This window comes from Neocloeon triangulifer, unplaced genomic scaffold (assembly GCF_031216515.1).
Source record: "Neocloeon triangulifer isolate White Clay Creek 2 clone unplaced genomic scaffold, ASM3121651v1 ptg000014l, whole genome shotgun sequence".
Lineage (NCBI taxonomy): Eukaryota > Metazoa > Arthropoda > Insecta > Ephemeroptera > Baetidae > Neocloeon > Neocloeon triangulifer.
In genome coordinates, this window is record NW_026775556.1 from 19,031,976 (window position 1) to 19,056,926 (window position 24,951).

General features: G+C 36.1%; 5 protein-coding genes and 1 non-coding gene across 10 annotated transcripts; 2 read left to right on the forward strand and 4 right to left on the reverse strand.

Annotated features, from left to right (window-relative positions):
- The first annotated feature begins 484 nt into the window (after positions 1-484).
- On the forward strand, positions 485-3,496 carry LOC132201849 (hairy/enhancer-of-split related with YRPW motif protein-like). Its single transcript, XM_059628365.1, has 3 exons — positions 485-723; positions 1,836-2,065; positions 2,924-3,496. Exons 1-3 carry the CDS (start codon positions 485-487, stop codon positions 3,319-3,321), a joined length of 867 nt encoding a protein of 288 aa, XP_059484348.1. The 3' UTR covers positions 3,322-3,496.
- A 3,709-nt stretch (positions 3,497-7,205) lies between these two features.
- Positions 7,206-10,742, reverse strand: LOC132199732 (C-type lectin domain family 4 member M-like). Of its 4 annotated transcripts, none has more exons than XM_059624678.1 (11): positions 10,584-10,742; positions 10,154-10,240; positions 10,044-10,088; positions 9,863-9,979; positions 9,249-9,353; positions 8,852-8,956; positions 8,424-8,483; positions 8,330-8,369; positions 8,186-8,247; positions 8,024-8,135; positions 7,206-7,600 (listed from the first exon to the last, which is right to left on the reverse strand). In XM_059624678.1, the coding sequence occupies exons 1-11, from the start codon at positions 10,689-10,691 to the stop codon at positions 7,377-7,379; spliced, it is 1,065 nt and encodes a 354-aa protein (XP_059480661.1). In that variant the 5' UTR covers positions 10,692-10,742; the 3' UTR covers positions 7,206-7,376. The 4 variants fall into 4 exon arrangements, 2 of the variants coding, with proteins under 2 accessions (XP_059480661.1, XP_059480659.1); XM_059624676.1 differs by having other exon boundaries at positions 8,424-8,489; XR_009442124.1 differs by lacking the exon at positions 8,330-8,369 and having other exon boundaries at positions 7,460-7,600.
- Positions 10,743-13,408: 2,666 nt separating this feature from the next.
- On the reverse strand, positions 13,409-17,026 carry LOC132201148 (importin subunit alpha-3). Of its 2 annotated transcripts, none has more exons than XM_059627089.1 (7): positions 16,919-17,026; positions 16,456-16,555; positions 16,087-16,352; positions 14,948-15,460; positions 14,379-14,630; positions 14,033-14,293; positions 13,409-13,870 (listed from the first exon to the last, which is right to left on the reverse strand). In XM_059627089.1, the coding sequence occupies exons 1-7, from the start codon at positions 16,982-16,984 to the stop codon at positions 13,775-13,777; spliced, it is 1,554 nt and encodes a 517-aa protein (XP_059483072.1). In that variant the 5' UTR covers positions 16,985-17,026; the 3' UTR covers positions 13,409-13,774. The 2 variants fall into 2 exon arrangements, with proteins under 2 accessions (XP_059483072.1, XP_059483073.1); XM_059627090.1 differs by having other exon boundaries at positions 14,382-14,630; positions 16,919-17,019.
- A 514-nt stretch (positions 17,027-17,540) lies between these two features.
- Trnap-ugg (transfer RNA proline (anticodon UGG)) lies at positions 17,541-17,612 on the reverse strand. The gene has a single exon. It is a non-coding gene; the product is annotated as a tRNA-Pro (tRNA).
- A 2,066-nt stretch (positions 17,613-19,678) lies between these two features.
- LOC132199748 (putative fatty acyl-CoA reductase CG5065) lies at positions 19,679-23,148 on the forward strand. The gene is made up of 10 exons (XM_059624701.1): positions 19,679-19,898; positions 20,536-20,719; positions 20,775-21,023; positions 21,373-21,518; positions 21,618-21,727; positions 22,048-22,240; positions 22,393-22,632; positions 22,691-22,822; positions 22,878-23,003; positions 23,058-23,148. Exons 1-10 carry the CDS (start codon positions 19,870-19,872, stop codon positions 23,125-23,127), a joined length of 1,479 nt encoding a protein of 492 aa, XP_059480684.1. The 5' UTR covers positions 19,679-19,869; the 3' UTR covers positions 23,128-23,148.
- On the reverse strand, positions 22,320-24,359 carry LOC132199749 (transmembrane protein 223). The gene is made up of 5 exons (XM_059624702.1): positions 24,209-24,359; positions 23,598-24,008; positions 23,401-23,543; positions 23,178-23,340; positions 22,320-22,621 (listed from the first exon to the last, which is right to left on the reverse strand). Exons 2-4 carry the CDS (start codon positions 23,998-24,000, stop codon positions 23,188-23,190), a joined length of 699 nt encoding a protein of 232 aa, XP_059480685.1. The 5' UTR covers positions 24,001-24,008; positions 24,209-24,359; the 3' UTR covers positions 22,320-22,621; positions 23,178-23,187.
- Between the last annotated feature and the right edge of the window lie 592 nt (positions 24,360-24,951).

A 24,951-nucleotide genomic window follows, 5' to 3' on the forward strand; every position in this document is an offset into this window, starting at 1 on the left:
AATTGCAGCGAATTGCAGTTTATTTTCAATGTTTTATGTTTTTCATCATTTATTTTGTTTTTGTGTGTAATAAATAAAATTACGTTCAGAGAACTGTGCCCCAAATTTAATTGAAATTAATTTTCTTCAGTGTTGCATTCCATGATTAACGACCTCCATTGAGCTGCGTTAATTAACACACCCCGCCTCAAATATGAATTTACACTCTAATTGCATCGCAGTCGCAATCAGAGTGCAAATGAAATTGCATTTATTTCAAACAAGATAACATAAAAGTTGGCTCTCGATTATAACAATAAGTGTCCGTCCAAGAAGAGGAGAGTGGGGACTTTCGCCGTGGGAAAGCGCGATTCTCGTGTTCTGCACTCGCAGGGGGTGGTTGTTCGCTCCGGCGGGGGTTGAGGGGTGGGCCTTGCGTGTCGTGCACGCGGCCGAACGGCGGCCGAGCGGCGCTCAGTGCACGTGCAGCCGTCGGCCGATCAAGATGTGGCGCGTGGTCATCAGCAGCAACGAGCAGTCGCTCTACCAGAGCCAGCAGCCGCCGCCGCCGCCTCCGGCCGCGGCGCCGGCCAACTACCTGCATCCGTGGCAGCCGCCTCCGCACACCCACCACCACCACCAACAGCAGCAGCAACAGCACCACCAGACGCAGACGTCGGCCAGATCTCTTGGCGACAGCGACTGCGACGACGATCTTTTCTCGGAGAACGACTCCAAGGACTTGTGAGTAAAATTTCCTATTCCAAATTTTTTTTTAATCCTTTTTAATATATTATGGACTCCGCACCCTTCTCTACTAAAAAAAATTAATCATCCATTGCCAATTACTAGATTTTTGCTTGCCAATTTATTAATTTTTTTCTTAGTATATATTTTGGCCACGCTTAAAATTTTTCAAAAATTTTAATATCAATCTTCTGAGCAGAGCATTTAACTTATTTTTATACATTTTTTGTTTGTATTTGATTTTATTCTCTTGTTCGGATGTTTGTCTCTTCATATTTTTATTTCAAATGAATTTTCTGTGAATACAAAATTTCAAATTACACTATGAACCTAAAAAATATCATAATAATTGAGACCTGTAGCATGATTTTTGTTTCAAATTTCCGCCTTTTCTCTCAAATTAGTTTATCCCTCACTTTGCAGTCATTAAAATCCCTCAAATTCTCATCAAAATATTTATTTTCTTCAAATTAATTGTATTATTTAATTATTTTGTTAACAATAGCTTATTGATAGTAATTTTGAAGAAAAAAAAGCTTACCATTTTTTAGAACATCTAACAATAAGTTTTTTTTCAATAGTTTTGTATTAAAAATTACAATTTTTTTAGTTCGTCTTTTCTTTATTAATTTGTGTAATGCAGTATTATTTTATTACGTAAAACAAGTATTTTTTTTTTTTTTATAAATTTTGTTCTTGTTTAATATTTACTTTCCTTATTCCAATAGAAATTAAGGTACATAGCGAAATATTAAGATTAAAGGGAAAAAGAATAAAAACTATTTTTCTATTTTTAAAGGGTCTCTTCAACTTGTTGATGCTTAATTAAATCCACTTGATAGATTGCTGGTCGGTGCAGATCCCTTCCCTTTTCACTTTTAATACCAAGTTACACTGACCTGCCCGAACCCCTTTATCAGAGCTCATCTCGTTGAATCAGCCACCCCCTATCTCCATTACAATATTGTTTCACTTTCCCTCCCCCGCCGCTCATTGCTTATTTTCATCGAAAGGCTCCCACGGTCCCTCCTATATTATTATAATATATTATATTTTTGCTCGCTTTTTCTCACGGACTGATTTGGTGATTTTTTTGTTCTTCTAATCAGGTGCCAGTCACCGACCGAGGGCAGCAGCGGCTCCAGTTCCTGCGAGACGATGACTCGCAAACGGCGGCGCGGCGTCATCGAAAAGCGGCGCCGTGACCGCATCAACAATTCTTTGGCTGAGCTGCGCCGCCTCGTGCCCTCTGCCTTCGAAAAGCAGGGCTCTGCTAAATTGGAAAAGGCTGAAATTCTTCAACTCACAGTTGAACACCTCAAGAACGTCCACGCCAAAGGTCAGTATTAAAAAAATTAGCGTTAAATTTTTATTTATTATATTTTATTTTTTAATAAAGTTTAACTTTTGAAATTTCATTGAAATTGATTTGACTTGATCCTTTATTTCTTAATTCTGGTTTTTTCAAACTGGTTTTTTAAAATTACACTAAAAAACTCATTCACAAAAAGCAGTAGAAAAACTTAATTGAGCCACTTGCCCATTTCCTTCCATGATTTGATCAGAGATAACAAAAAACTCGTAAGAGGGAAAGGGTTGCGAAGTCGGCGCGGCAGCTGTGGCTGCGATTCTCCCACGGTGACCGCGCGAGTCTCAGCCTCCCCTTGCCCTAGCTGTTCTCTTCCCTATGCTCAGCTGATCCCCTTGATTAAAAGGCGATCACGCACGCACCTTTTTTTATACTCGCTCTCACACACACAACATCATTTATTACAAAAAGCAGTCATTCATGTTGAAAATCGGTGACAAAAAAATTGGTGGCTGCTTCATTCATTGAACTTCCCGTGTTTTGGAAATTGTACGCGTGTCTTTGAGTCTTTTTGTTGATATTCTACCTGTTTTGGCGTAAAAAGTTTCATTCAAACTCTCTGAATGAGTTAAAAAGAGGGCATTTTTTTACATTTATCATGTTTTTAGAAGTGCTTTCTGTCATTTTATTAAATAAAAGTTTACAATAAATTTTTTTCTAATCATATATAATTTAAAAATTGAAATGAAATATTTTATTTCTTGTAAAAAAGAATATTGATTAATATTTGATGATGATTAATATTTTTATAAAATTAATTCAATGAATTCAATTATAATTTCAATTTTTTAATTTGGTCTAACTTTTTTCTCTCTTTTATGTTTTTAGGTGGCAGTGGAGTTGGCGAGGAACGCGTGTCAATGGACTACCGCGGTCTCGGTTTTCGCGAGTGCGCCGCCGAGGTGGCTCGTTATCTGGTCAGCGTCGAAGGAATGGCCCTGGAAGACCCCCTGCGACTGCGTCTCCTCTCGCACCTGCAATGTTTTGCGGCGCAACGCGAGATGGCCTCAAAACAGGCGGCCGCCGTTTGGCCCGGCACCCCGTCGGCCTTCGCGCCCCCCGAGCCCCTCTACGCACCCCCTGGGGGCCCCGAGCACTTTTACCAGCCACCGCCGATGTCGCAGCCGCCACCAGGCAACGCCCCGCAATCCTACCACCCTTCGCAAGGTCCTCCACCCCCGTCGGCTAAACCTTACAGGCCTTGGGGAGCAGAACTCGCGTATTGACCAGTCATTGAAATTTTTGTAAAAGTCACAAACGGTGCCTCTTGTTGTTGCCAGACGAGCGTTCCTTTCTCTAGTCAGCGCCTCTCCACCTTCCCGGCGAGTTTCTATCTCGTGCCTTTTTTGATGCAAATGTGGACTATTATTAATTAATTAATTTTGAACACACACACACAAAGTGCCATTGGTAGGAAAAATGTATTCTACACTTTTTTAATAATTGTGTTGTCATTAGTGATTAAAATTAATAATCGAGGCTTGTAAGGTGCAGAAAAGCGCCGAAATTGTACATAATAATTTTACTATCTATGAGGATGTAGCATGTAAGAAATGCCTGAGTAAATTGGGAAATAAAACTATATGAAAATTAATTTTTTTACACGTATTTTCTTAAACTCTCTTACCCCAATTAGAATATGTTGTAAAAAACCCTAAATAATAATAAATTAGATGCACTGAAGATAAAAAAATATCGCTGATAAAAAAACATAATCAATTTCAGTAGCTTTTTTTACGTTATTTTGTTTGAAAATAGGCAACCTGCTGGACGCGCGTGTCAAGATCTTGCATAGCTTTAAATTCATACTTAAATTCTACAAGTATTATTTTTACTGCAGAAACATCAAAATTTATTCACTATTTTGGAGATATTTTGAGTTATATTTAAATAGTTTCAATATTTTTAGAAATATGACTAAAAGTACAGCAAAAAAAACGGTTATTCATCATTATTACTAATATATATTTTTTAAGAAATTTCCCCTACGGTCTATTGTATAGTTGGTCAGTAGGGAAGAAAATTTGAATACAGATTTCGAGAGATTTACGATTTTTTTTAACGACGAATCTGCCTCTTTTGTTATCTTTTGAGTTGAAAGCCAACAGCCAACGGAAAAAGTTTGCACAACACAAAAACTGGTTATTGCAGTGAAAAGAGAACATTCTGAAACAAGCCTTGCAGATTAAACTTTGAAACTCCACGACCCCTGCTGCTAAAAAGGAAACAATGGTTGCAAATTAAAGCGGAATGAGTATACCAAGTGTTGCTCAGAGAGTTGGAGTGTGACGATGTATTTTCGTACCACTTCATTAATCGAATTTATTTCGAAACTTTTTCAAATCAATCATATGGCAATCAGAATCAGACTAAAGAATTGCTTATAGTAAATCGACAGTGCGCTGACGCGGCACAATCGCGAAATTGAATCAAAATCCAGTTGCCGCCGATCAATCAATCAAATTAGAACACACGTCGCGACAAATGTACTCTTTGACAACGTGGGGATTCCATAGGGATTTCAACGCGTGTGCTAAAGAAATTGAAAAATATTATAAATTTAAAAAAAAATTTATAGCATTAAATTTAATAAGTGGACACAAAAGGCGAGAATCACTAAAATACTGGCAGGGTGAGAAATATAGTGGCGGCAAACATCGCTTACTTCTCCCATAAAGTGCGCATATAGCTCGGGCGGTGACTGAAGTTTTTTTTCAGAATCGAGGATCCGCCAGCCTCATGTTAATTATCATAAAATACGATTTATCACCATTATCGCTAGTTTTTTTTATAGTAAAATAATACAACATTAAATAAGAACGCTATTAAATCATATACACCATACAACCTATAGTTATTATTGCATTGATTTAAAATTTTCAATATTGCTCAAATAGAGAAATTTGGGGAATAAATTATTATTAAAAATCTATTTTTGGTCAATTCTATATTTTATTGTGTCGGATTAACAGGTCAATTAGCAGGGGGTGGGAACAGGGTGCGGGGGTGTTGCACGTATGCAATAATAGTCTATTGCGCTGCTCGCGCGGCGGGTGAGAGTTTGCCGACGACCGCTTTCCCACGGCCACACTACTCCGCACGCATTAAGCAACCCCTTTTGTCCTCCTGTGTGCAGAGCAGAGCAGAGAGAACAGCGCGCAATAAAATAACCAGCAATCGAGATAGACAGACCCCTCCCTCCCCTGTTTGCTCTTTGACGGAAAACACCACCCCTGTGTGATCATCGAGCACCTCCATTCATTCACGGCCGTGGGATGTTTTTCCACATAATCTGTTCTTTGTTCGAAATTTAATTAATTATTTTGTTATTAAGGTGTTGAATTATAAAAACAGATATTCATATAATTATTTCGGTTTTTTATTTAAAATTATCACTTCTATAATTTTATAAATAATTTTGGGATTTGTACAATTTTTCATAATATAATATATAAATTTCACAAATTATGGTGTTTTATAAGACTCGTATCGACGAATAGTAGGTTTGGAGTATTTTCGAAGAATCACAGCATTTTTCTTTTAAAAGGAGAAGGCGAGCAATTTGCGAAAAAAAATTATACAATTCAGAGTACTGTTGCCATTTTCATCTCGATGCGCTCGTTCAGCAAGTTGTCGTCCTGCTCCAGCCAAGAGACGAGTGTGGCGCAACTCGCAGTGGCCGCCACCCTGTTTGAAGTGGCCATCGGCCTCCGTCCCTCCCGAAGAACCAACTCAGCCCAAATGGCCTCTTCCAGTGGATCGGTGTTTCTGACGCGGAGACGTCGCAGGAAAGTCTGCAAAAAGGCCAAAATAAACTATTAATTTTGAGTTAAATTTATATAAATATTTATGAAAGTCAAAAGATATCCTTTAAATTAGGTCAGATATTTAATAGTTAAAAAAAATTAATTCTAATTGGAATTTATTATTCATTCTTACCAAAATCCACTTTCGTATAGTTGAGACAGAGGCGCCGGTGTGCAAGTCGCTGTTGTGTTCCATGATTTTCACTTTACGAGCTTTTCGAATTCACGTCTTTCCTCTTTGATCGCACGAGGTGCACTGACATTGATTCCACCCCTTCCAACAAGAGGCACCCTCAGCGACTCGGTGCGAGCAGCCGGGGATGGAGGGGTAATAGGGGTTTGATAGGGGTGATCAATTGAATTGGCTCCCACGCTTTTAACTCTGTGTCATGTCAGTGGCATAATTTGTTTTATAGTTCTTTGATTCAATTGTGCTCTCTCGTTTCGCACGTCATAGAACAGAGACTTTGATGCGCGCAATGTTTTTTTTTATATGATTGAGGGTCTGACACGTGGCTTCAAATACGACTGATGATATGAAAAAGGATGATCGTAGTTAATAGAGATAATTAGGTTATTGTAATAAAAATGTTTCATTTATCATACACCAAAAGTATAAATATATTTACACAAAATTATTTTACAGAAATTTCAACAAAAAAGCAGCGCCTTTCATAATATAATTTTTTAACATTTTTCATTTACTAATTTAAAACAACATCACTGCCAATAATATAGCTCAAATTAAATTAAATTTTGATGATTGATCTCAATGATATTTTTTGATTATACGCCATAATTTAATTCTTGCTCCTTTAGCTTAAGGTTAATCAGCATAAATGAGATTTTGATTAGTGAATAAAACTTCTCTCCCCCGGTAGAGTGAAATTCGAATTCATTTTTTTAATAAGCAATAATGAAGAAAATGCGATTTCTGTACAATTATTTTTCACACTTGTGCACGTCAAAATACTCATTGAGTCAATAAATATCATTATCAAACCAAATAAAATATTCAATGGCTGAAAATTTACAATAAAAGTTAAAATATTGTATAAATGTGTACTTTTATAATAATAATAATATAACGCACACACATACTTTTTAGTTCCGTATTTATAAAGATTATGTAATCAAACTAAATTGAAATAATTTAAAATCAAAAACGTTTATTTTTATATCGTAGACTCCACTCCATCCAATATACAATTAAAGACAATATGAATTTTAATTGAAGTAAGAAAATGCTATTAATTTACGCATTTTTGTAACATGTGCTTTTCGATCGAATTAAACAAGGGCGATTGCAAAATTAAATTTATTATATTTGTGTTTATTATTAAGGAAAAATAAAATATTATTCACGCTATTAAGAAGTAAATACAGTGTGACATGGCAAATGTTGTTAAATGAAAGTAAACATAATTGTGCGAAAACAGCTATTGCCGAGTTCAGCCACTTCAGCTAGTGGTTAGTTAGTAACATTCAATCGGCAATTCGCAGATAAAATACAAGTTGACATTACAATCCACTGGGTACAGGCTTCTATTATGCTTAGTATTTATTCCGAAGCAGCCTGAAGTCTTGTTGCTGTTTAATGCCAACAAATCGTCCTCCACCTTTGAGCCGTCACGCCAGCGGTAGTCTGGTTCATCATCAGACCCCTCGTTTCTCGCTGACACCCACCATGAGAATAAAGCTTGAATAAAAATTAAAAACACCTTTTAATTCAACTCTCCGAATACTAAACAAGTAGTGGTTTTGAGATGAGACACCCCGAGACACCCCGATTTTGATGAAAATCGGTTTAAAACTTCTACTACCCATTGGTACCCCAGAACGGCCATGACGTTTTGCCCAATTTTCCTTGTTTAATTTTTTCCATTTAAACTCCATGTAATTTGAATTACATTATTGGAGAAATCGGAAGTAGGCAACATATATACACAGCGGACTCTTTTGTTGCCTACATTTGATCATTTTTAACGTGAGTTTAAATGGAAACTACCAACTCCTGTGAAATTGGGCAACTTTTTATAGCCATTCCAGAACACCCAAGGGTAAGTGCAAGTTGCATACCAACTTTCATCAAAATCGGTGTGCCTCATCTTAATAGAATTACATGAAATATTCTTTGCTCTCTGGTGCACCGCGTCTAAATCAGTTTGGTTTTTCAAGGTGGCTAGGTGAAGACCCCTGTTTTCGCACCAATCGTTTGCATCGGTCCAGACGGTCTATTTCTGGATATAAATAAAAATAATAATTGGAAGGTAAAACCACATACTGCAGATGGATTAGAAAAGAAGTATTTTTTCCCGTTTGAAATCGTCTTAAGCTTCGTTGAACCTGCAAAAATTAATTATAAACTTCTGGCTGTAGGAATTATCATAAAAAGGTCATAATTTATGCAAATTTATAAATTAATTACGCGCCAAGGTGCAGTTGACGCTGGTATCATTTTGTGTTTCCTAAATTGGATATATATCGTATTATTATCAATCTGCATATTGATAGTTTCCAACCTGTTCAGTGGTTTTAGGCAATTCTAACAGCCTTTGATTTGTCTCGTGTAAATTCTCCTGCTGCAACTCAATCATTATATAATTAAATTAGATCTGCAATAAACTTACTGAAAATATATTTTCATCAGGATTATTTAAAAAGAAAATTCTCTCTCTAAATAATAAAGGGCGATATTCCATTCAGTAGTCCTCCCAGTATTACTTTTAATATGGTTATCCCTTGAAGATTGCTGAATATAATATCCCCCCCCCCCCCCCAATAATTTCAATAAAAAAAGTTTTATGTATTTTTATTTTACAAAGAAAGCTGCATAAATTCACTAATATGGTTGTATGGGAATCCAATTATTGGTAAAAAGTGGTTCACTGATATTTGAACTTATTTGACGATTCATTAAAAAATAGTGCATAATATATCATATTCTTACTTCTTGATTCCTCAGTTTAAATTCTTCGTGCTCTTTGATCAATGTCGAAACTTGTTGTTGCAACGCTCCAATCTCGCTGGAACACTTTTCGTCCCTTTCCAAATCCTTAAATTTTTAAAGAAAAGTAAATTAGATAAAAATAATATTAATTCATTCAAACGTTACGATTTAAATCTAATTTAAAATATTAAATTTGTATAATTTTGAATGCATAAATGATATATCCCGTTATGGGCAGCAATTGCCTTTGTGATGTGATAGATCAATAAACACAATTTTCATCTAAAATAAGCAAATTTATCAGTAAAATTTAATACATTAAGTAGTTTGCAAATATTAGAACAACTGTTTCCGCACTAATAATAATACTATAAATTAATATTTTGGCCGTTTTTACCTCTTGATTTTGCAATTCCAATTCTTCAGTCCTGTTGGTCAAATTAAAAACTTGCTGTTGCAACGTTTTGATATCACTGGAACATTTTAATTCCCTTTCCGTGTCCTTTAATTATATATAAAAAAATGCTAGTTTAATATATACAATATGTATTATAAAATCAAAATAGCTCTTCAAGGTTCAAGGTTCAAGGCCACAAAAAAATTACCGACTAGAAGGCCAAAGCTGAGTAAAAAATGAACAAAAACCATTCACATGAGGAATATAGGACAATTATGGAAACCGTCCGCGAACTAGAACTTTTAAAACTTTCGTTGGGCTGAAAATATTTTGAGTCTAAAATAATTTAAAATACATCCTATTTATCCCAAAACTATTTTATCAATTACTGAATTAAATAAAGATTATTAAAAAATATGTACATAGAACACACAATAAAAAAATATGTACATCATTCAATTAATTAAGTCATTCAGGCAAAAAGTTAAGAATATGCTGGAAATCTGCTATAGTCCTGCCCTGACTCGTCCAGTAACTTTTTCCCCCAAGTCAAAACCTAAAAGATAATTTTTTCATACTCTGCAAAACAAAGCAATAGGAACAGTTTAAATGACCTTTTGCAGTCGTTTCTCCAACTGCTCCTGTCTCTGCCAGGTTGCGTTGACCACCTGCCACATCATCCTGGTCACCTGTATCTGCGACACTCCTCCAAGTCCCTCAAATTCGATTGCCTTTTAATTCAAATCTCATTTTTTAGGAAATGATTGACGGTTATATTTTTAGTAAATTAGCAACCTGCGCGCGGCCGTCGGTGCTGCGCAGTCTTGAGTTTTCCTTAGCCTGCATTTAAAAGAAACCAATTCAATGGTCTTGTTTCAATTATTGGAGAGAAAAAACTCGCACACCTCTTGCTCGCGGCGCTGGTCGGATATTTGGATCAATTCCTTCATCTCATCTGCGATCTGTTGCAGCGCCGCCCGATCACTAGCATACTTTCAAAAAGGAAAAACTAGTTTAAATTGATTCTTGTTTTTATGAAAAAAAATTAAAACGCCGTTAGTGCACTGATACCAATAGTTTCAGATTTGCAAATAATTATTTGATTATTGAAAAAATTGTTAAAATATGGCGACAAGTTTTCTAGCATGATAATATAATATTGCATTCTATATATATTTCCAATTCATTCTATTCAAAAAATGATATCGTTTATTAATTTATAGCAAAATTTGGACCGTCTACATTTCTTTGGGGATTTTAACTTTCATTGATTGACATATTAAATTAAAAAACGAAAATTTTTAATATTATTTACTTCTCTCGCACAAATCTTACCTTGATAGTGTACTCGATACTCTGGCCATCTGCGATGACCCAGTTGAAGACGGCGGCAAAGCCCAGCAACAACCAGATCGCCTGCTTTTTGTTGTCAAATTTGCTCATCTTGCCTCAATATGTGACAATTTGAGAATGACTCCAGAAAACAAATTGCATCACTTTTATATGTCTCGATTTACACCCCCTGCTAAAAAATATGAGCTCAATACAAATGTAATCTCACTAGCCAAAATTGAATACATCCGTTCCGTTTGATATTAGTTTTCCTGCCTGAATATCAATCCCCAGATTACTGACCGAGCAATTTCCGCCATATTCGCCAACAAGCAATGCATTGTCACGCAACTGAAAATTTAGAATCAGAAAATTTAGAAAAATGATTCTAAATTTTCAGCACTTCCTTTATTTCTTTTTATTTTAAAGCTTTTTATAAAAAACAAGAAACCGACGAGGATCAAAGAAAACTTGCAGGGATACAAAAATATATAGCATAATGTTATAAGATTAAAAATTGAAAGTTACCGAGAGTTATTATTTATGTAAATTATATATAAATAAATTATATTTTAGATTTTAGAGATAAAAACTAACATTTATCTGTCTTGATTAAAAGCTTTAAAGTTTTTTTGCAAACAATATTCAAAGTGAGAGGAGCGACAGGTGTAGGTTTCTGCGCGAGATGATCTTTTTCAATATCTCTCTCGGCGCGTGCGGGTCGCGTGGGAACGCGTGTCCGCACGCGGTCGCACCCCCACTCGCCCCCAAATCCCACCCATCTGCCGCTGCTAAATAAATTTACACACCGCGGCCCTTTTTCCACAAAAAGCTTTTTTACGCAAACAGATAAATGTAATAAAAATTTGATTTTTAGTGAGAAAAAAAAATGAAAACACGGTCGTTAATTTTTATGAGGCGTGAATTTTGCTCTTGTAAATGCAAAAAGCGTGTGCCATCTGCGTTAAAAGATACATTCTTAATGACTTTATATCCACGTCCGGCGATAAGAGTAAATTTGGAATAAAAAAAGTTGCTCTGGCGAGACTTGGAGGGCTAATTTTTCATTTGAATCTAATCGGCGAGACGGGCGTGACCGCAATCAATTCTGTGTTTCTCCCACTGTTGAAATGGAAACAACTTTTTATAAAGTGACTGACAGCTGTCGTCGCTAATTTATCTACGATTGTGTTTATAAAAGAGAAATGAATAAATTCATTTTCAGCGAGTCGAATCGCTTTTTTTTTATTTTGTCGCCAAAGTCGTGCCAGTTGCATAGCTCTCAACTTCTGCAGGCGTACAGACTAGCAATTAAAAAACAATTCCGAAGGGATTTATATATGTTTAATTATTTTTATTTTATTATTTATCTTGTCTGGTCAGCCACTTGCTTTTTCATATTTTCGTTTTTCTTTTCAAGTGGATTTGGACGCACTCGAGATGCAAAAATATAGAATGGCCATCTGTGATGTGCATGCCGCCGAAAGTCATTTTTTCTGGCAGGTGGCCTTTATTTGCATCTCTCGCCGCCGGTTGCATTTTACGATCGTCGGACGCGCTTCATTTGGCACCCCTTTCCCTGGTCCGTCTCGATCACCCCTTTGCGGTCTGATCGATTCAAATTGGCCAGTGAAAAATCGACGATCGGCTGCAAAAAGCGGCAGAGTGAATAAAAAAGGGATCAAAATAAAAAGAAGGGTTGTCTCGCGGGAGCCAAATATTTACTCACAACGAAACCCTTTTTCGACACAAAACCACCCTTTTAATATTTTATTGTTGGTTGCATAAAACGCAGATGTCGATAATTGGATGAATAAGTGAAAGATACAAAAAGGCCGATAAGTGGGAATTATTTACTGATGCCATATTCATGTGCTTATGCAGATTTTTATATAGGGAGACATAGAAGGAAAATAATTTTTCAAACGCGAGAATAAAAAAAAAATAAATAAACTGTATTGCATATCCAATTTAAAATATTTCATTTAAATTGAAACAAATTTATTTTATAAATTAAAACTATGAAATCCTAAATTCTCAAGTTTTTCTTATATGAAAATGATAAAAATTGAACTAATTCGATTGTAATAATGAAAAAAATTAGGCAAAATCCAGGATTTATTATTAAAATTTTTGCAGTTCCTTTCAATTCATTCAATTTTGTCACTTTAAAAGCAAACGATAAAATTATTCAATGTTATTCTCTTCCGTGGCACTTGACTGCCGCAAGTGGGGGAAAGAACAAAAGAAGCGATCAAACGACAAACGACGCACTTCTGACCGCTTCCAACGAGACAAAGGCAACAATTATCAGAGGGAGGCGTTGGTCAGTTTGTATGCGGGTCTCCGGGGATGCATTCGGCCACATTCAGACGCATCTGCGCCGGGTCAGCGAGGTCGAGGGTGACCAAAGCAGACCGTAAAGCTGGACATGTTTGACCGCAAAACAAATCGTAAAATTACAAAAATTATGATGTGTGGCCAAATCTTGCGAAATATTGGATTCTGGATGTGAAAAACTTGAAGTTCCACGTAAACTTATGGGTTTTCTTTTTCCTTATTACTATCCCTGCTTTTCTTTTACTTTTCAATGCATCATTAATTTTTTTTATTTTTACTTGAAAAACTTGAAAAGCCAAGGAATTCGTGTTCTTATCATAGCAACTGTTACTTCGTTTACATTGCAGACTTAATTTAATTTGAAGGAATTTATTTTATTCCTGTTTTCTTGTAAGTTCTTTATCCCAGATTTCTTCTCACAATTTCATTATCGAAATTGATGTTCTTTTATGAAATAATTTTTTATGCAGTTAAGGTAAACTTCAGTGTTGTAAATTAATAAATAATTAATTTTATTTGATGAAGGCTGAGTCCATTCACATGATTTTTATTACTTACAAATACAAAGCTGTTCTGCATGTCTGTTTGTTGGTTTTATATTTTGTTTATGCTTCCGAGTGTAACTTAAAAGAAAAAAATAAAGAGACGTACTTACTGACAATTAATTGATAAACGCGAACGAACTAACAAGAAGCAGTAGTGTGTGTGTTTAAACTATAGAGCGCAGCATTTACTCTCATCGTCAGGTTCTCCCTCTCTAATATTCACCGTCTTTCTTGCAAATCAATCTGGGGCTCTGCTGTTCATCTGGTGGAATCGTGTGGAATCTCTCACGCGAGCCACGGCAGGCTGCATCAAAACTTGAAGCCCTCGTTCGGCACGCTTGAGTTGGCCTCAAAGTGGAAGCCAGCGTCACCCGTCTGTGGTGCCAAATTAGCATCCTCCTCTCCCTGCAAAGTTTAAATAAAATTGTTAGTATAAAAAAATTGACATTAACTTTTTATTGGTAAAAAAGTTAACAAAGAAGTCTTGTTATTATCTTTAAATTAATAATGTCAAAATAATATCAATGGAAATACAATAGACAAACATATTTTATAATAGAAATTGACCTCGTCATTGAAGTATTGCTCGATGATCTCGTAGGTCAGTTTGTAGATCTCAGGGTTCTCGTGGTTCTGCAGGGCCTCGATCTTGTCGAGACCACCGCACTCCTCAATCAAGCTGGCCAGCGCGTCCACTGCGCCCGGTTCGGTGGCCATCTTGAGCATGTTGTGAATGCCGTCGAGCACCACCTGGATCACCTGCGAGTCTTTGCAGTTGAGCAGTGCACACAGCGGCGGAATGACACCCTCCTTCACGAGCACTCCGACCTAAAGCCACATTAATCCAATTTAATAAAAATGATAGTGAAACTGTTATATTTTATTTTATAAGAACTCAGTGAAATCAACTTGCCACCTGTTCTTTGGTGCCGGATATGGTCAGGTTGGAAATAGCCCAAGCAGCCTCCTTCTGGGTCTGGAACTCGCCACGACTCAAGTTTGAGATGATGAGTGGTACAAGCTGAGCGTCAATGACGGCCTGCACTTGTCGTTGGTTGCCGGCTGTGATGTTGCTGAGGAACCAGACGGCCTCCTTGCAGATCTTCTCTTTCTGGTGCTGCAGCAGGGCAGGGAAGTGTCCCAGAGCTCCGCAGTTCAGCACCACCTGAAGACAAAAAAGGGCTAAAATTTAATAATTGTAGAGAAAGTGAATCTGAACTTATTTTACAACTCAAATGATTGGGTATTTTTTGGCTATTTTGTATAATTTAAAATTTATAACTGTTTCTTTTAGAAATATAAATTAAAAATTTTTTTTAGGAAAAGAACGACACATTAAATTTTAATTACTACAACTTAAGTCGGAACACATGAAAGTAAAGATGATAATTTTAGTTGTGAATTTAGTAGGAATTGATGTGCCATTATTTTTATGCCTTTTAAAAATTTTATATTTCAAAATTGTTTGACAAAATGAGTTACCTGAGTTTGATCATCGGTGCCAGTGACGATGTTGCCAACTGCGCGAAGGGCGGCGGTCTGCACTTTGACCTCCTTGTGCGAGAGCAGTGGTATTAGCTTGGGCACTACGCCAGAGTCAATGACCATCTGTATCTGCTCATTGCCACCGTCAGTGAGGTAGCTGAGCGCCCAGACAGTGTCGACGAGCACGGATGTGTCTGAGTGGTGGATCAGCATGCCAAGGGCGGGCAGCATCTCGCGGATCGTGGCCACTGGGGGAGGCGGGTCCTTGTTGCGGCACAAGTTGACCAGCACCCAGGTGACGTTGCGCAGGAACGAGAGTGGGATCTCGGGCTTGATGAAGTTGAGCAGCGGCGCCACCACACCCTGGCTGATCACAAAGTCACGCAGGCGGGGGCCGTCGCCGATGATGTTGCCCAAAGCCCACACGGCCTGCTCGCACACGTTCGGGTGAGACGAGCACAGGAGCTGCAGGAACAGTGGCACTGCGCCTGCATTTACCACAGCGTGTGTCTGCGAATCAGAGCAATAAACAATGTTTTAAAAATTTTGCATTGAATTTAAAAGGTTTAAAAGAGTTAGATTAATAATTCTTCTTTTAATTCAACTTTATCATCAAAAGCTAATTTCAAACAATATGTCACTCCTTCCATGGAAAAATGAATTATTTCTCAATGATATAGCAAAAATTTAATTATTATTTCCAACAACTACTTCTCAATATAAACCATAGTAAAATTATGTTTGATTTTCAGAAGATTGGCCATTTTTATGCCAAAGTAGCAATATAAGTCTGCGCAGCAAACTTGTTATTTGATTTTTAGCTTTCATAATTTCAACCTTGAAATGTATGTGTATAGTACCTAAAGAGTGTATGAATTTTGTAATAAAAATGAAATTGAAAAATTAATTGTGTCCAATATGAATTTTTGACGCCTCCTTGTGAATTTGAACGAGAAAATATGGTTTACTTGGCCAGAATCTTTGAAAATAACTTGTTCTTTTTTGTTTTTTCACTTTCTTTGAAAACAAGAATTTCTTTGAATTCCCTCCCTCAAATTTCATGTTATAAATTTTTTTAAATGATTTGAAATTGGTAAAAATGATTAGTTTCATTATTTGCAGGCAGAAATACAGACCTGGGCGGAGGTGCCTGAGGCGATGTTGGTCAGCGCCCACGCCGCCTCGAATTGCAGGGAAGGGTTTTCTGTGTTCTGCAGACAGTGCACCAAAATGGGTAGGATGCCTGACTGTATAAGTGCGTCAATGGGTGGGTTACGATCTGAAGAGAGCAGCTTGCGCGCCGACTGCACAGCAGCCAGCTGCACCGCCGGGTCAGAGCTCGCTGCTTGCTGAACCAGACTTTCGAGGTTTGCCAGTCCATTTGCATTGGGTTCTTCCTCGTCTGCGGGAAATGAAGGAAAAATCAATCAAATTTGCAATTTAAAGTCTGACGAAATTTCTTAAGGAAGAATTTCAAATTTTTTAATATTTGCTCGATGACCCACCAGACTCGACTTGAGGGACATTTCGCCTCTTCTGCAGTGTCTCCTCTCTTTTGTTCTTGCGCAACTCCACCGTCACCTCATTTCTCCTACGTCGCATTTCCTGAAAAAAAATGTAACATGCCATTGAATTGAAATGTCAGCGCACTTGTGACTCATAAGTCGAGTCCCGATCCGAGCCGAGGCGCGGATGGACCATTGGAGAATTCCACTTTTCAAACTAATCCTCGCCTCGAGCAATTGAAAGGGGGCATCCCTGACTACTAAAACCACCCTACAGGGTTGAATTCAAGAGTCACAAGGGTTGCTAGGCCTCTCGAACGGTCGATGGGCGACGAAAGCGTGTTCGCGGCGCCCAATTCGGCACAGCGTAGCACGGCGCTGAACGCGCGACGCCGCCCAGCTTTGATCTCATCGCTTGAACCCGACCCTCGACTTTCTATTCGAACCCTAAAATCACACTTACATCTTGATCTTTGCCTTTGTTTTTGAAGGTTTGCATGCGGTGCTTGGCATTTGGGTCCGACGCCATTTTTCCTGCCGCGAGTCGCGAAATCCGCACTCACCAGTGACACCAAACTAATTTAAAACAAATAATTAAAGCTTGTTATATTTTAAAGTAGAACTGATTGAAACTGAGATTAAAAGATTTATTTTAAACATAAATTTATATTTTATTTACTGAATTTCCTTCAATAGATCTCAATCTTCCGAATTTTATATTTATTAGTAGACATATAGTTTTGTTTGGTTGGCATCATCGGAAGGCTGTCAACGATTTTCTTAATTTGATTTCGCGCGAAAATCAACGATTTTGAGGTTTCAGTTTTTTAAATGGGAGATTTAATATCGCTATATTAAATTTTTCTCGATTATTCATTGGTTTTTTTTCAGTAAAAAATTTTTGCAAACAATTAAAAATTTTGAACGAAATTTGCGGAAATTTGATCGAAATATTAATTTTTTTGGTTATCACTTTTACCCAAATAAGTTAAAAAATCAATTTTTAAGCATTTTCACGTCCATAGTTAGCATTCTTTGGATTTCCATATAAAATTATTTTATTTATTGATGTTGAGCAAAAAGCAGGGCCTGTCCGGGATTTGAACCCGGGACCTCCTGCACCCAAAGCAGGAATCATACCCCTAGACCAACAGGCCAGCTGACAAAATGAAGGGGTGGTCACATTATTTATATCAGCAATTCATTCATTCGGTCGCTAATTTCGATAATCTCCTGATAATATAAATTTTCCTTGTCTGGACATCCTTGTTAAAAAGTTTGAAATATCAGTAATAAAAAAGAGCAGCCGAGGTTGATTCTAATTTCCGCGAGAGCCTCTGACATCACTGATTGTGATTGGTTGTCCTCGAGCCGCTCACGTGATCCACATAATCTAACAAAGAAAGGCGCCAAGCAGCACATTCGTAAAAAGCCACTAAGAGAATTTGTTCAATTGTATCAAATTAAAATTTCTAATTTGTCACAATAAGTATAGTAATTACTGACTACAGATTTGGGTTGAGTTAAAAACGGCACAATTTAAGGCGTACGTGTCGTATGTAATGTACAGTGAGAATAAATAGCAAGTTTTATTTGTTTGTTGGCCAAAACAAATTTGGTTATTTTAAGAGCCCTTTTTATAAGTTTTCTTTACTGTGAAACTGAAATTCTCCAAGATAAATATACAATTTTAAAGTTTTTAGTACCGTTTCCTTTAATACCTTGTGGGAGTCTTAAAGGTTATGAGGTTCTATAAGTTAAAACAGCGCACACAATGAGACAATCAACAGGCCTTTTTTGAGATGACACGCATTGTGTTTGCCTTCCTAATCGGAAAAAGGGAGGAAATGTCTCGTCCTTGTCACCTTTGCTCGTAAATATAGTGCATACTAATTCAACATGCGCGTGCACGCATGAATACGGCGGGATAAACATATAGAAGAGAAGTTAATTAATTAATCTGTGGCGTGAAATATTAAAATATCGTTAAATTGTCAATAGAGAGAAAGTAATAAAAAATATTATATTACACTTAAATTAACTTTGAGATTTCAGATTTGTTGTATTATTCGCTTAGCAAAAATCATCGTGGTAACAAGATTTGGTCTAGGTTTTTTCTTTCTATCATTCTTCTATTTTGACGACCTTCATTTTTTTTTAACTTCATCATAAAATCATCTCTTACTTTTTATATCGGAGAGAGAGAAAAATTTAACGCTCAAATTGCTATGATAATGCGATGTATTGACGGACGCGTCAAAGAAGAAGTTTCAATGTTGGAGAACAATGCCATTCCAAGGCCAAGGTGTGCATTTCCAGACGCATTTTTTTTGCTCAAATGACGCGAATGACTGCATTAAAGGGCACTATTTGGAGGTTCATAGTGTTCAGCGCTAATGTCAGTTGCGTCAAATGACTCTGCTACATTTTAATGCAACCAGAAATAATACAAATTAAGTGCGTCTGACGTCTTTTCATTTAATCTGCAAAAATTGGCAAAACAAGTCACAACAGCTCGTTGCAAAAATCAAAGGTTACTTCAGGTTAATTAATAAAATAAAATTGTTCGCATCTTACCTCTGTAGGGAAACTAAAATTGATTAATTCCACAATTGTGCCATTTTGATGCAAATATAAGTCGGACAGAACCTAAGAGCCATTTTCCAGTTCTAGAAAAAGACTTTTTTATTTCAGTATTATTTTGAGTCAACTGTTTTTTCTAATAAAATTTTAAATGCTTCTTCATCATTAATTGTTAAACAATAGTTTGAAAAATCTCATCGCATCGGAACTTCATGCAAATTATTTATATAAAAAATAAAATATCATCAGAAATGGTAAATATTTTCAATTTTATTATTTTGCTATTATTAATAGAAATTTGAAGAAAAGGGCTTACTTTAATTTTTGCTAGAACCAAAATTTTGATTCAAAATTCGAATAGGAATTCAATTTTATCACCAGTCATTCTAGCATTAACAACTTCGGCGTCAAATTTGAGGAAAGAAAAAATATTTTATTCAGCATTTTAGAATATTGGAACTTTTATGAATATATTCAAACTAATCTGCGATTTGAGATAAAAATACTTAATCTTTATATTTTTCTTATTTTTATGAGGTCTGAGTTAAGACAAGGACGCATTTTTTTCAGTTTTCGCTTATTTTATCAGCCATAATTCGGTTTTGAACGCGGGCGGCCTTACTAAAAGTCAGATAAAGCGCCTAACCATAAGCAAAGCAGCAGGCAATTTCGGTTTATGGTCCTTGATAAGCAAGTGTCTCGGTTCACACCTTTTTACATAGACACGTACCTTTGCGGCAAAACAAAACCTGCGGCTGGCTGGTGGGGGCCAAAGCAAAATCGGTCTGCAGAACGCGGCGCTCCGCATTTGGACGCGACACTAGCTCGGACATGGACGCCTGCCGGAATAATTGCGAAAGGTAAATGCCTTTTTTTTCTTTAATTGTATGGACACGCAAAGATAAAAATACGCCCTATAATAAGAAGTGTGTTTTTAAAATGTCTCTGTCCATATAATATACAAAATGTCAATATGGCAAACCTTTATTTATTTTATAATTACTGCAACTCTGTGTCTTGCGTTGCGACTAATGTTCAGCAATGAATAATTATAAATTTATTTAATTTTTCAAATAAATCCCGTTTTCTTTTCAACAGCATTTTTATTTCGTGTATGGAGAAGCATTTATTGATTTTCAATGAAATGATTTGACCTCGTAAACATTATTACCAAAAACAAAGCGCAGCAAAAATGCGTTTTTTTTTTAAACTTTTTTTCCACAATTCTTATTCATGAAATAGCTGGGACTTAGAGCCATTTATTATTCGATTTTCTCAACCATTTCTCTAACAGTGCTGACATCTTCAGTAAAAAATCAATTTGAGATAAAAAAAAAAAAAATGAGTTAATTAGCCTGTAAAAAAAGACTAAAAAAGAGGCTGCCACAACAAAAATTTTGAACAAAGGAAATGGAAATTTTCTTTTGTAAAATCACTCTCACTAAAATTTTAATTTTTACTGTTTTCCCCTAAAATTAATATCAAATTTTTTAACAGTCAAATCGCAGACTTTTACAACGGTCGCTCCATTTTTGTGACTGGGGCAACCGGATTCGTGGGAAAAGCGCTCGTTGAGAAGCTCGTTCGATCCTGTCCAGGTGTCCAGAACGTTTTCTGCCTCGTCCGACCCAAAAATGGCAAAGACGTGGACAGCAGATTTCGCGACTACACCAAAAACTCCGTAAATTTATTATTATAGTATTTAATAAATATTCAAATTTTTTGGAATGGATTAGGTTTTCAACAGGGTACGCAAGGAGGACTCGAGGGCACTGGAAAAGTTGCGATTGGTGGCCGGTGACGTTTTGTTGCCCAATCTTGGACTGAGCGAGGCGGACTTTGAGATTCTGCGACAAGAGGTGAGTGTCGTTTTCCACACGGCGGCCACCATTCGCTTCAACGAGTCCATCGGCCTGGCCGTCGAGATGAACACCCTCGGCACCAGGAGGATCATCGATTTGTGCAAACAACTGCCCTGTCTCAAGGTATGAACAAAGCAAAATCTTAAGTGAAAAAATGAACAAATTGATCAATTTTCAGATAATCACAATTGAAATTTTTAATTCATTGTATTTTGATAACGACATAATTTAATTTGAAAAAAAAAGGAAAAATCTGTATATTCAACAAATAAAATAAGAACATTTTAAAACTGCAATTAATTTATAGAAATTAAAAAAAAAATTAATTACAAAAATTCTGTAATGCGTATTAACCTGAATATGAAATTAAATTAACGGACTCGAAGAAACTTAAAAAAAGGAGATTCAAATAGTAAACATGAGAATGCTTTTAAAATTAATGAATATTTTTGGTCATGTTGATATTTTACAGGCCTTTGTTCACACCTCAACGGCCTATTCTAACGCAGACAAACGCGAGGTCTTGGAAAAAGTTTATGACCCTATCGTTGACCCTGACACGCTGATCAATTTTGTCAAAAACATGCCAGAAGACATATTGAATGGAATCGAGCCCGTGTAAGTTTTGAGCATAAAAATAAAAATTGCCTGAATGAAATAATTCTCAAGTATTTAAATAATAAATTTTGTAACACATGAAATAATTAATAACTTTAGGCTAATCGGCGGCCACCCAAACACCTACACATTTACAAAGGCTTTGGCTGAGGTGATTGTTGAAAGGGAGGCATCAACTCTGCCTACAGCTATTGTGCGCCCGTCAATAGGTAAATTCTACAAATAATTGGATTAATTATATAACACCGGTAAATTATAACTGATTTAAACACTTCCTTGCCTGAAAAATTCACATGAAATCAAGATATATTATTGTGGTTCAGAAAATTGGTTAATTAGTTGAATGTTCTAAATTAGAACTTTTCTATTAATTTATCAAAACGTTTTTCTATTGTGAAATCAAAATTTAGTAATCTTTTATGGCAGTAAAATATTAGCATAATTGTGAAATATTTTAAATTAATCAATAAATTGGATTAATCTAATTTTACGAAAAAAAAAATTGATGAACTTTTTCACATTCAAACAGTTACTGCTGCCGTGAAAGAGCCACAGGTTGGCTGGATCGACAACACCTCTGGAATAACAGGAATCGTTATGGAAGTGAGTCGTGGAACAATCCGGTCCGTTTTGTGCGATAAAAATATGACCGTCGACATCATTCCTGTTGACATCGTGGTCAACACGCTCTTGGTGGCCGCAGCCAATTTGTTTTGGCACAGGTGCTTACAATTATTTTTCTTAAAAAAAGTTAAAATCAAATTATTGCTCGCAAATCAATTTCAAATTTTGGGTAATTTTTTAATAATCCATTCTATTTCAAAACAAATTTATTATAATTATGACTGGTTATAAATAAACAAAATTGACGCAGGCCGGAGAAGATTCAAGTGTATAATTGCACTACGGGCACTTTGAATCCTCTGCAGTGGGAGGAACTGAGGCGGTACATTGTGAAGGCAGGCAGGGAGGTGCCGAGCAGATACGTCCAGTGGTACCCGGGCTGCACTTTCCGAATCAATTTCTTGATGCACCGACTCACTCAGATCTTCCTCCACTTCCTCCCTGCTTACTTTCTGGACCTCATCATGAAGTTCCAGGGACTAAAACCGATGTAGGTTTTTTTTTATTTAATATTTAAATTTGATTTCGTGAAATTAATTTGAGTGCAGGATGGTGAAAATTTGCCAGAAAACTATGAAATCAGCAAAGGCCGGGGAATTCTTCTCCACCCATCAATGGAATTTCGGTGCAACTCTTATGGAAAATTTGGATTTGAATTTAAACAAAACAGACAGGGAACTGTATATTTTTATAAATTTAAATTTAAAAAAAATTTAATTTCAGAAATAATTCCAGATTTCCAGTTAATGTGAAAACGATCGGCTGGGAAGAATACATTAAAATTTACGTCACCGGAATAAGGAAATTCATTCTGAAGGACGAGCTCTCATCTTTGACAATGGCTCAGAAAAAGCTTAAGAAGTAAAAAATTGATTTCAATAAATTACAACCATTCGAATAAAACTGAAATTTCAGGTTGTACTGGGGCCAGAGAATTGTGCAGTGTTTGGCAATCTTCATGTTCGTCGCTTTCATTCTCAAATAAACTTATTTTAATTTTTGTGGAGTTTGTTGTTATAATAAAGTTTTACTCACCAAAAAATTTCTACTTTAAGTTCCTCTTTAATCCAACGGTGTTGTCGAAAAGTTTAGGGTTCTTGAACTCGCCCTTCATGTCGAGTACGAAGTGAGTCCTTAAATTTTTAGCTTTGATTGGCAGCTGCACTTTGCAAGCTTGTCGACTTTGAGGGCAGCTCAACTAAAAAAATAATTAAAAATTGAACGAAAAAAATTAAACAATAATATTCTTTGTACGTACATTTTTTAAAGGGATGGTTGTTATTCTATTTTCTCCGAATGGGGTGTAGCAAACAAAAGACACTTCGGTTCCTCCTTTCCTCAGAATTAAATACCGGACCGCTTTCAGCGTGTAAAACCAACCGGCTGCCAAAATTCCATAGCCTAAAAATCATAAAGGATTAAAACATCTCTCCATTTTCTTTTTACAAAATTTACCTATTAGAAAACTGACGATGGTGATCGTTCTTTTATACTTCTTTTCGCCAAGATTTATGCTCATCCACCAAGGAGCATTTGAATCCTCTTTGACAGGGACATCTTTCAGGGTAGTCGCGCAGTACGACAGGTACATCCAAAAGGCAAACTGGGACACCCCGAAGAGGTTGAGCATCTTGAAGAACTTCGGGTTTTCGTGGTGAAAGAGGATCACGTCCTTGGCCACTTTGGTCTGCACAGCGTCGAACTTCTCTGATCGGAGGATCCGGCCGATTGAAAAATTTCTGTTCAAAGGTTGCAGGAATTTCGAAGTACAAGATGAGTCAGTCTTTGATGAGAAAAACCGACTGAGGAAAATCGGCTTTGACGCTCGGAGAGCCAAACTTCTCGAGATGCTCAACATTTTGTGGTCTGAAATAAATACACAGTTCATAAAAATTAATTTTCAGAATCATATTCCCTAAAAATTGTCCTGTTAACTGAAATATATGTGAAATATATGCATAAAAAAATTCATTACATCACAATCAAGAAAAGTTTTGATCAAATTCCAAAAGGTTTCTTAAAACATTAGAAATTTTAGTTAATTTTCAAAAAAAAAAGGAACTTACTGTTAGATATTAAAAATGGGCTCTTCAACAATTCCTACTCAAGTGCACAAAGCTTAATTTTTCAATAGCAATGAAATTAAAATTTATATCAGAGAATGAAGAGATCCGATATCCATGTGTTTTTGTTTACCTTGCTTCAACCCCTCCCCTCTCAGTCCTCAGTCAGCGCCAGCACCAACAAGAGCTAGCACCTCTGCTTATGAATATGAATACAGCGAGATCCAGACAAATAAGAAAGATTTTTAACGATTTTTAATATAAAAAAAACTTTTCCATTACTTTTATTCACAATTAATTCGGGCCTATTTTTCATTATAATAAAAACACCTTCCGGACTTTCCCCAGATTTCCTCAATTTATTTGTAAAAAAAAAAACAGATTTTCCTTGAATTTATTCTTCTATTATATTTTTTATGAAATTAGTTTCTGTTTTATTACTTTCTATTTTAAATAATTTATTCATTGTTTTCAAGCTGGCTATGAAATAAAAATAATATTTTATCTTAAGCATTGCTAATTTTATTCATTTTTGCTTTTATAAATTTCACACTCATTACATGTTACGTTTTATACGATTACAAATAGCAATTATCCATTTTTTTCTCGTCTTGTATCAATTCATTTTGTTGTTTTCTTGTTATGTACAAAAGGAAAATATAAAGAGTCCATCATTTTTTCACATGTATTTCCTTACAGAATAAATTTCACCAACGCGATGGCAATATCAAATCATGTTATACATT